At 31.9% G+C, this 11927-nt stretch overlaps 1 protein-coding gene across 10 annotated transcripts in view; it reads right to left on the bottom strand.

Moving 5' to 3' along the window:
* The window catches only part of TMEM65 (transmembrane protein 65), an 86805-nt gene that overhangs the window by 39409 nt on the left and 35469 nt on the right, over positions 1-11927 (bottom strand). For 2 of the 10 annotated variants that reach the window (XR_016388313.1, XR_016388314.1), the window contains exons 4-8: positions 8224-8278; positions 7318-7360; positions 5345-5450; positions 3243-3309; positions 667-2404 (exon numbers count right to left, since the gene is read on the bottom strand). Coding sequence is in view for 6 of the 10 variants with exons in the window: in XM_089898747.1 (XP_089754873.1) it covers positions 2199-2404; positions 3243-3309; positions 5345-5450; positions 7318-7360; positions 8224-8278 (477 nt within the window). In the remaining 4 variants the exon portion in view is untranslated. Of the gene's footprint in view, positions 1-6; positions 2405-3181; positions 3310-5344; positions 5451-7317; positions 7361-8223; positions 8279-11927 lie in introns of those variants that run through there. The other 8 variants (XM_089898747.1, XM_089898752.1, XR_016388316.1 and 5 more) reach the window with 5 other exon arrangements.

Below are 11927 nucleotides of genomic sequence, written 5' to 3'. Positions count from 1 at the left end.
CTGGAAAAACAGAATAAAGTAAATGAGGTGTTATTATACAGAAGGCTTGGATATCTCTGCTGTAAATAAATACCCATCAGTGTAATTTTCGCCAATCTCTCTATCTAAAGCTTTTTTGACATCCTATTAAAGATCAAATTATCTCAATATGGGAATCATCCTTCTCTCATAATGTGTAATGTTGTATCTCAAGTGTGGACTTCAGGGAAATGGTAAATAGTTCCATTTTACTGTCTCAGTGTCATTGCTACAACCCTGTAACAAATCTGCATTTATTAATCCTGTTTCTTTTAAGCTACAGAATAACCAGGGTTTTCTGAGATTAAGAAGAAAATCAAATTTCAAAATCAAAACCACATTCCAACATTTCTTAAAAGGTATTTTTCTTTGTTCAATTCCTTTGTAAAAACATTGGTCACCATTTAACATACAGTGCCAACAAAATGCACTTAATTTACATGCATAAACAAGTCAATAAATCATAATACACAGACAATATGAATTTCAAACGAAGAGTACTGACACAGCTCATGTTGCATTTAACCATAGTTATAGTTGCTCCCAAAAAAGAAATAGCTAATATGAGAAATAAGAATTCCAGTTTCAATCTGAAATAAAATTCCTTGTGACAAGTAATATGAAACAATGATTATATGAAGTCATTACCTTAAAGGGAACCATTTTTCAGAAGTCACTTTGTGCAAAGCACCATACTAGTATATAGAATAAGATCTTGAAAAAAATGTGTACCTTAGGTTAAGGACAAAAGGGCTCCATTTTTTTTTAAACTAATTACCTGAATGATGCAAATTTTTATTGTGTCCATAGATTAAAATACTTTTCAATATGAAGGTTATATATTCCATATTTTGACATTTTAAATAATTCTACAGACGCTCAGCTAAAAAGATTCTGTAGGACTGGGTTATTTTCACGAGCAAAAAAAATAAAAGCACTAATCAAAAGCCCTTTCTAAACTCACAGGCAAAGTTTCTGGATATGGGATTTAATTAATAAAAAGAAAATTTAAGCACCACAATAAAATATGTTTTTAGAGAACAGAAAGGACTGGCATTACAGTTAGGGACAAAAACACTTAAACATTTACCAAAAAAAAAAAAAATTTTTTTTTTTAAATAATCACTCTAATCCTATCATCTGAAATAATAAAAAAAAATTTTGGTGTGTCTGTGGTATTATGTGGAAGATACAAACCACAGTTCTATTTAAAACATTAAGTTTTATAATTCTAATTTGATCAAATGAGACTGTCATAGTATTTGTACATAATAAGAATGTTATATATTTATTTTTATTTTCTATGATTTATTTTTTCCCTCAAAAATCTATGATTAAAGGATACCATTAAAATCATTTTGAAGTACACAGAAGAGAATTTATGACAAATTGCCTTGTGAGAAAAAACAGCTCCTCTGAAAATAAAACCTCAAAGTAAATATGTGCAAATAAAACTTTAAAAATAAGATAGCTGTAAATAGAGCCATCTTTAAGTTTCCCTTCTTTTGCATCTATTTAGCAAAATAAATAATTTCAGTGGCCCAAATAGTAATTTTAATTTCTGTTTTTCTCCTCCATGATGTGTTCAACAACTCTTACAATTAAGAGTAATTTTTTAGCCTGTGTAACAGACCACATGCTAACAAACTTTAAGGTTCATAAAATTAAAATTTATGATTCACAAGTATAGATATGAATCCTATCTATGCCTAAATCAGATACACAAGACTGGACATAAGTAACTTCAATCTAAAATATGATTTAAACACCACAAAAAAAGAAAAGGGACCAAAAAAGGGAGCAAGAATTTCTCCTCATATGTCTTTTGACCACTAGGCTATATATAACAAAAAGCAAAATATAAAATATTTATTTTTCACCTCAAAAGAAGTTATCCAGAAATAAAATCTGCTAAAGAAGATATAACAATGTCAAAATTATGAGTACTCAAACTCATTCAATTCAGATGAGAAGACATTTGTGGGGGGAAAAGCCTTCCCAAACAGTATTATTTGTATTTTATTAACCTTACAAATATCACCTCAACTTCACCACTCATACCATAAACCTTCTTGACAGTTTCCATTTTATACTAATGTGAAAAAAAATTTTTTTAGCCTCTTAATTTTCCAAGTGTCATGTCAAACCCCTTAGTTCACACATTAATTCCACAATCCCCATTAAAAATACTCTAAAATGGGCTTCCCTGGTGGCGCAGTGGTTGGGAGTCCGCCTGCCGATGAGGGGGACATGGGTTCTTGCCCAGGTCCGGGAAGATCCCACATTCTGCGGAGTGGCTGGGCCCGTGAGCCATGGCCGCTGAGCCTGTGCGTCCGGAGCCCGTGCTCCGCAACGGGAGAGGCCACAACAGTGAGAGGCCCATGTACTGCAAAAACAACAAAAAAACCCAAAATACTCTAAAATAATGACTTTCCCTTAGGAGTCAGAAATCACTATGTAATTATTCAAAACTGAGAAATTAAATTGGTAAAAAAAACAATTCAAAATAATACACTTGTTAACATATATGGTTTTATGTGGTAGGGAGACCACATAATTGTTCATCCTGATTAATCTCCGGCTCTTGAGACAATAAGGTCTGAAAATTAAAATGAGTGATAGGTACTTAAAATACTTAAAGTCTCTGTCCATTTTGAATAGATGTGAGAGTTTTTTTTTAAATGACTGAAATGATTGTAAATGTTTACTGTGAAACAGTACAAAATTGATGTTGCCAAAAAGAGTAAAAAAAATCTTTAACTGATGTTAAACATCTTAAGTAATTTGGAAAAAATCTTAAGGTTGAATTGTAACTATAAGGGAACAACAACAGAAAATGCGTTCATGCATGTACACGTGGTAAGTAACAAATAGGCAAACCCCAAGTCAGCACAGCACATCAATGACTGATACTTAAATGATATTTTGGTATATAAAGAAAGAAAAAGAAAAGGTAAAATGTTGACTGCCATTGATGAAAAAGCATATCAACAATTTACACAAAATTTTTTTTAAAAAGATGTCCCAAGAAAACCAAGCCACAATAAGTTAGTGTTTTCCATAATACATGCTGAATTAGTTGATCCCATATCTATGCACTGTTACTGTCTTAATTCCTAAATGTTGTGACAGCATATTTAATAATTGAGGTACATTAGTTTACATCTTTTTATAGGTATCCTAAGAGAGTTAATTTTTCTTTTCCAGTTTTTCATCATCTTCACCTCCTCCAAAGAAAATCAAAGGAAACATTCCTAGAATGCAGCCAATAGTCACCCCAACAGCTTTGCCCTATGGAAACAAAAGAAAAGATTTTTTGACAGTTAACTTACCCCTGTAAGAGGAATCCTTGCTTAAGTATCTGATAAAAATTACTATGTACTAAAAAATTCAACTGTGACTGTATTTCTTCTGATCATAGTAACTTAAATATAATAATAATGTACAAAAGGTTCTAGAACAAATAATATGTAAAGTTCAAAGCAACAAGGAAAAAAAATTTTTTTTCAAATTGCCATAGAAATAACACTAGAGGGGCTTCCCTGGTGGTGCAGTGGTTAAGAATCCACCTGCCAATGCAGGGGACACGGGTTCAAGCTCTGGTCCGAGAAGATCCCACATGCTGCGGAGCAACTAAGCCCATGCGCCAACTACTGAGCCCGCATGCCACAACTACTGAAGCCCGCACACCTAGAGCCCGTGCTCCGCAACAAGAGAAGCCACTGCAATGAGAAGGCTGCGCACTGCAACAAAGAGTAGTCCCCGCTCACTGCAACTAGAGAAAACCCACGCACAGCAATGAAGACCCAATGCAGCCAAAAATAAATAAATAAATTTATTTTAAAAAATAAATTAATAAATTTATTTTAAAAAATAAATTAACATTAAAGAAGTATTCAAGTAGAAAAACACTTTTTAAAAATGTCAGAGATAGGAAGAAAGGAAATATCTCACCAAGTACTCTCAATATATTTGGATTTGCTGCCCTTTGTATATATTCCTTTTCAATATTTATCCCCATGTACACCTAATTATATGTAGGTCTAATCATTATGTAAACATAGCTTTGTTTTCTGCCTTATTCCTTCCCCCCCACAGTCACACATGTTATAATAAACTCCTTTCCAAACTGTTTCATAAACTTAATAAAAAAACTTCTAAATTCCACTGAATTGATGGCCCTATAATCTACGTAAAGCTCTTTTTTTTTTTTCTCCCGGCCACAACGCGTGGCTTGTGGGACCCTTGTTCCCTGAGCAGAGATTAAACCCGGGCCCCATGCAATGGAAGCACTGAGTCCTAACCGCTGGACCACCAGGGAATTCAAGCTATCCTTACCATTAAAAATCATTGCTGCTTTTTCACCATTGCAAATGACAGAACAATAAACACATCTGTGTATAGTTCTTCCTCAATGATTTATTTAAAAATCAAATAATATGAATATTTGTGCATAACCATAGGATACTGCCATGCTATCTATTCTAGACAAAACTGCAAATATCTGTATACCCACTGCAATATATTTATATGTATACGTACACACAATTTTTCTGCGATCTCACCTACATTAAAATTTTTTTTTATTTTTATAAATGATTTTTAAATTATGCATTCCTATGATGACTATTAAGGTTATACACTTTTGAATTAAGTTTTATGTCTTCATACAGACATTTACTGAGAATCTACAAAATACCAAACTCTATGCTAGGTACCAGGGAGACAGACAGGGTCCAAGCAGATGCAGTCTGTCTCTCTCCGCTAGGAACTTCCAGTTAGTCATCATGCTTTTCTACTTGTTAGTCAATATACTTGGAATTCTCTCATTCACCTAGCAAATGTCTCATCAATAATTTCAAAATAAGCTTAGATCTAATACTCACCAAGAAATCTCCACACCAAAAGAAATTTCTCTCCACAAAGAGTTAATTCTTTTCCTGGTGCTTCTGCTATATCAGGTGCATAATTCTATTACTGAATATGTCACACTAAATTATAATTTATTTAATATGTCTGGTTCCTTACCTACACAATCCTTAAAAAGAACTATAGTCTATTACTCATTTTATGTCCTTCAGTCTCAGCACATAACTGATACTCCTCAACAGTAACTGAATCATATAAAGAATTTTTCAAAAATCAAGTATACCTACAAAAATAGTCAATAAAAAATTACTGCTTTTCTGATCCTGCCAAGGCTTGGACAGTTTCTGTTAAAAATTCCACTCAAATCAATTTTAGTCTCAAATTTCTCAAGGGACTGAATACAGTGCCTTGCTCTGGCTACCCAAATTCACCGTCATAAGCCATATAAAGTACTCACCAAATGTGTACTAACACGTGTTTGCCACATGTCAACTTGCTTTGGCGTGAGATCAGGAATTGATAGGCCTAACCTGGAAGCCAAAGCTTCAACGTAGCCTGCAAGTCTTTAAAAATACAAGAGGACAGAATATAAGTTTTTAAAGAGAAACACAATGTCCTCACATAGGAAAAACTAATTACTACAAAGATAAGATAATTCTATACCTGTAATTGGCACTCTAGAAATGGTATAAACATTCTTTTACAACTTTCATCTTCATTGTGTATAAATATATTTGGTTTAAAATTTTTCAGACTGACATATTTAATATACAGGTAAATTAATTAACTTAGAGTAATTATTCTCTACCATTACCTTAAAAAGAACAATTCAAGGTATATAAAAATTTTTACAACACTTATAATTTATACATTTATTCCAAATTCAAAGCAAAGCACTTTAACATATAAGTTAATAACTATCATCAGAAAACAAAAATTTCCAAAATTTGTCAGATTGATATACTAAGAAAAACAGCCTACGATTTTCAGGGCAATTTCAAGTATTTATCAATTCTAAGTTGCCATTGCTTATTGGATACAATCTTACTTTAAGAACTGTAAGAAAGAAAAAAAATTGCCAATTAAGCTATGCATACGATCAATTATAAGATAGATCCCAATGTCAGATGTGTTAAGTTCTAAAAACCTGTGCAACTAAGATTGATAAAACGTGGTATTTGTTACCTAATGCTATTTTTAAAAGGCAGTGAAGTAGTTCTTAAATATAAGACTCCCAACAAATCTTTATGTCTAATAAAAAAGTAATTGTTTAATGATACAATCTAAAACCAAATGGTCTTAGAGATCTATTAGATCATTTCATTCTATTAAATATAGAAAGCTATCACAGTAGCTATATAATATTATCATTATTAACCTTAATGTTGGAAACTGGGAAATAGAATGTTTAAGGGGTAATATCATTATAGGTTTATGTCAGGAATTCCAGGAATATAAAATTTTTGCTTCAGCCCAGAACAAAGAAACTGTTTTTAACATTAGCTTTGGCCCCAAACTCCAGTGCAGAAGTCTAATATATAGAGTTAGGTCATATATAAAGCTGCTTTTCTCCAGATTATAGGGCTAAGTAGACCTCTACTAGACCCAGATCCAAATCTCAAAACTTACCATTCTAATGAACCAAAAAAGGAAGAAACAGAACCAAAGACTGAGCAAGAGAAAATATGTTTATCACAAAAATTAATGCCAGCTTAGTCTTATTTATGCTTCCCAGGCTTCCCCAAGCTCAGGAAGCAGCCCAGGCCATCTGCCGCTTAGAAGAGAGAATGTAAAAACAGAAAGAGAGAAAGCTGGCCTTTTCCAAGTAGGCATCCTCAGTTTGTTTCATCATTCCTACCACATGGAATAAAAAGAGCAAAAACTAGCCGAGTCCCTGTATGTTTTGGCCATTATTCTCTGAAAATTCCTCTCTCTAGAAAACATGCCCAGTCAGTATCCTCACATTTGAGCCATATTTCTTATCTCTGGGTTTAGTGGGAGGAGGGTGGGGGTGAAATAACGATAGGGGTTCTTACTTTTAGTCCTGTCTCACCCTTGGAAATGTTTATAAAATACATATAAACACTTCAGTAAATGAAAATTCAACTTACCTTATGGTAGTTTTAGAAAAAATTTTGCACATATCACAATTGCTTGAGAAGATTATTAAACACAAATGTCAGGGTCCCATCCCCAGAGACACTAATTCTGCATGACTGGGATGTGAGCGAGACATCTATATTTGATGCACACCAAAGATTTAAAGATTTAGTGCTATTGATTTAGAAACACTAAAGTTAAAAATTTAGTTATAAAACACACATGCAAAAATAAATGTCCCTTTTAAAAATCCTTCTCAATTAAAGGAGAATGGAGAAGAGAAAGAGAGCAAGTACACACATGCACAAATGAATAAATGAATGAACTTACCCAAGACCAGCTAAATCTGACACAAGGTTTCCCAAAGCAGCAGCTAAAAAAATGAAAAATGGACAAGTGAATTATTACATAGAAGTCAGAAAAATCAATAAAGCACTGGTCTGGAAGAGTTATCACATTTCTAAACTACAATGACAATATCCAAAGTAGTTCATTTGACAGCTCTGAATCTTGAGATCTCCAAAATAGAACACAATATTTCTGAGATTATAGTATTCTACCTCCAACAAGTAGTAGGTTTTTTCTAATGTGGCAGCCAGTTTCCATTTTGGTTTCAGTATTAAAACACCTGTACAATATTTTGTAGTTTAACTTTCAGATAATATTTAAGGGAATTTGAATACTTGAAAGTTAAAGAGTGAAGCTATATGTACAGCTATGACATTCAAGAAAATCAAGGAGAGGAAATGTCTCTTTCATTAATTCATCTACTTCACGTGTTCCATAGAATAAAACAACACAGAATCATTCCCAAATGTCACCATCATGAAGAGTACAGTGGTATTTGGGGGGAAAGAAGGAGACAGAACCAAATTAGATTTTCAATCTTGTATTTCCTTCCTTGACTTTTCTTCCCAACTTGAAAATAAATAATTTGATAGAGAAAAAGAGTAGGAAGGTTTTAGGGTAACACTGAATTAAGAGAAAAAATTTTTTAATATAGTCAATCTAGTAGATTATTGTTACCCATTAACTAACTTAAAGTACCTAAACTTTCTCAGAAAAATATCTGCTACATATACAAAATTAAAAATTAGAGGAATAGGATTATGTAGATAAACTAAGAGACATCTCAGTGAATAAACTCATTCAAATAAAGTATCCTCTTCTAAACGTAACCTACTAAAATGTTTCATAAATATACAATGGAATAATAACATTACTATTATTAAATACCTGCCATAGTTGAAATTCCCAAAATAATTCCAATAGATAACTCAATATGGGTTCCCTGAAAAATGATTACAAAGGAATTAATCTTAAAAATTAAAACTGAAGTGACTATCAAAGAATAGCAAAACATTAATAAGAGGTAAAACAATCAATATGTCATCACAGCAAAATTATATATATAAAATATGCATAAATATACACATATACTACAGCAATTCACTTAATTATTAAATATTGGGTTGACCAAAAAGTTCATTCGGATTTTTCCATAAGAGGTTATCGAAAAACCCAAACGAACTTTTTGGCCAACCCAATATATGCAGTCATGCAGAAATAACATCAATATTTTATTTATTAAAATTAGGCTTTCATAAAAATAAAAAATAGCAACACACATAGCAATATAATTCATCATTAATAATCTAGAATTTATATTTTCTTACCACAGAAAGTTGTTTTAATGCTTTTGAACACAAAGACAACCAACTCACCTACATTTTAAATTCTGAATGATACAACTAAACTATTGATATTTACCCTATAAAAGATTTAAAAGACAGACAAAACCAGTTTCTAGGGACCCAAAAAATCAGACTTCAAAAATTATCCTTAAAACACTTAGTTCTTTAACCATTAAGTAATGAGACTGTATGATTCATTTATATGCAACAATAGCATTTAATACAATAGATCTACAGCAAAAATGAGGTTCCACTGTATTTCCACTGAATTTATTGAGTTTAAGATTTTCTATGTCTATCTCATTTCTCTAAAGAAAAGAGGGGCTCGTATTTTTCCTTCTACTTTAAAGAGAAGGAACTGAAGTGAAGAAGATTAAACCATTCTAATGGATTATTACATAGAATAAAGAAGAAATCCTACCATCTATTGTGCTAATTCAGTTCTAATCCTTACACAGTTCTGCCATAAGTGGACTTAACTTTCAAAAGCTCTCTTGAATACTGATGCTTGAAAATTTCTAAAACTTAAAAAATAAATCTCAATAGTACTTATGCAGAAAAAAAAAGAATGCCCTACAAATCTCAACGATATTTGTGGAGAAAAAAAAAAAAGAATGCCCTACCTGGTAATATAGAAATATTGTATTACTCAATTATTTTCAAAATTGAAGAGAAGCTAAGTTTAATTTCCTCAATTTTCTTTCCCCTAGGCCTGTTGATTCCACTCCTTTAAAATATAATTCTTGTAGAGTATGGACCAAACAGCGTGATGTACAAAAGTCTCCCAGGCACTTAAAGTTACAAGGTTGTAAAGATACCCAAAGAAACAGATTTCTGAAGAAGAAAACAGGCATGAAGAAGTATCTTTTTATATGGAAGCCAAAAAATCAGGAGCATAACTATAGAAGAGAAGCATTTGACAGCTATAGTGTATAAAAAAATAAATACAGGATCTTTAACAGCAATGAATCATTAGAAATGACCCCCCAAAAATCTGTTTGCCAATACATGTATTTATAAAGCATTTAAGTGCTTAATCATTTGGTTGAATTTAAGAAATGTGAAGATCCTTCAAACAGCATGAAAAGCCTCACATAAAGTCAAGGTCGGTTTGAAGGCAATGGACTATCCACTCCCTTCCTTTTTCCCACAGTTACATCAAATTTCATGTTAACAGGTGAGGTAGAAATTATAAATAAACCTAATACTAGTTGTCTTAAAGTTATACTTGGTTCATCACCTTAATATGATTAATCTATGCTAGAATTTTAATCAATTCTATCCTAATTAAATTGTAGGAAAAATAATCCCCCCAAAACCCACTAAAATATAAGTTATAAAAAGCAATCCCAATAATATAAAAATATAATAAAAAACTATGAAATCAAAAGCTTAGTATGAACAGCAGCCAAGAATAAAGGTCAAACCTACTATGAGAAGTCATATAGGAATTTGTTTACATGACTACAACTAGGTAGCAGTTAAGAGAGTATACCTAACAGGAAAAACATCAAATGGCATGATAGAAAAGAAGAATAAAATATCTTCTTGACTTACTATCTTCATTCATAGCTATCCTACAATGTTTGGAGACAATCAGTGTTTTGTTTTTTTTTTTTTTAAAAAAAGGTGAAAAACATTTTTAAGATAATAATGTTCACTTATTTCCCTTTTCATAGATCCTACAGTTATATTATTTATGGATTTTAGTCTTAGCAGTCTATTAAAAAGCCTCTTTGGAAAATTTAACTGTTCTTGAATTATTTTGCAATTATCACAGGATAATATTTTTGCCATACCTATTACTCTTAAACAGTTTTAAGCCAGTAGTTTAATTATTTATTTCAGTACTATATAAATAAAAAACGGGTGATACGTTCCTGAAACTGGATTTCAATGTAAACCAGAAAAACAAATATTACTGAATTAGAGTCAACCATCTCAGGCCTGGAAAACTAGTCCACTCTCAGTTACACTAATAATGAGACACAGGCCTGAGTAATACAAAATAGGAGCATTACAATAATTTGACTTTAGAATGTGGTCGTTCTGTTTGTTTTGTCTTGTTGGTATCTGTATTTAAACACAGATATCTGTTACTTTAGATATTTATTTCAAAGAAATAATAAGACCATACTGTGAAGGTCTTATTCAAGATCTAAGAAACTACCCAGTTTCCCTATTCTGATATCTCTTCAAAATCTCCCTGCACCCCTCTTTATGCAAAATATATCATCTCAACACTTCCCTGTAGCAAGGACAGTCTTTCATCATTTGAATATCTAAGGTCTGCCCAACTGAGATGAAAAAAAAAAAGATTATTAAGATGGTAGAATGAGAGGTACCAGCTGTCAATAAAGAGAATCTAAAATATTGAGTGTAAAACTGAAACAGAGAAGCTTTCATTCAGACAATCTATTCAAGAACACATCATATCTTAAACTATAGCTTCTAAATTCATCATAGTGGGGTCTTCATTACAATTAGATTTTATTTACATTAACTATTTAAATAATCTAACCAACTCAAGGTTTTAGTAATTTCAGAAAAGGCAGTGTGGTATGGTTGAATAAGTTTCTCATATTCACAGATATATAAAATAGCCAACTTGATTCTTATATACATAATAGGAAAATGTCATAATCAGTCAAAAAAACTAGCATTTTGAAATTGTATTTTAGAGTCTCTTACCAGACTACTTTATTAAAGAATTATGTATCCAATGGGTGCTTATCACTTTCAAATTATGTGCATGCTACAGTATCTTCTGTGACTGCTTAAGGAGCAAGATACCTTCCTGATGTGTGAACCCTGTGTTTCCTCAACCAGGTGAATGTCTAGACTTTCTGGATATCTGATCCCACCTTATCAATCTGGACATAAGGTGAGACTACATACCAAAGAAAACCATTCTTGAATGAACCAATTTTAGATATTCTTTAAGCAAATTTTATAATCCATACAATGTAAATTATACTTTTATCCCTATTTTGACACCAAATATTCTATTTATATCCATCTATAGTACATGTGACCTCCAAAACACCGAAACAAAAAACAAAAACAAACAACAACAACAAAAAAACCCCTGGCATCTCTCAAATATATTTCCCTCACATTCAATAATCCTAAAATCATTCCATCTCTTTTTTGAGCGGTCTCCTACAAAACACCTAGAATTTATAGAACTTTTTAAAAGTTTGAGTCAGTGAAGAGAAGTGGATAGAGCACTGGGCAGTTTCAGAA

The sequence above is a fragment of the Delphinapterus leucas genome, chromosome 17, assembly GCF_059928025.1.
Source record: "Delphinapterus leucas isolate spDelLeu-1000000601 "Yukka" chromosome 17, BTC_Dleu_Yukka2, whole genome shotgun sequence".
NCBI lineage: Eukaryota > Metazoa > Chordata > Mammalia > Artiodactyla > Monodontidae > Delphinapterus > Delphinapterus leucas.
Note: the sequence above shows the minus strand (reverse complement) of the source record. Positions and strands in the feature narration are given on the sequence as shown.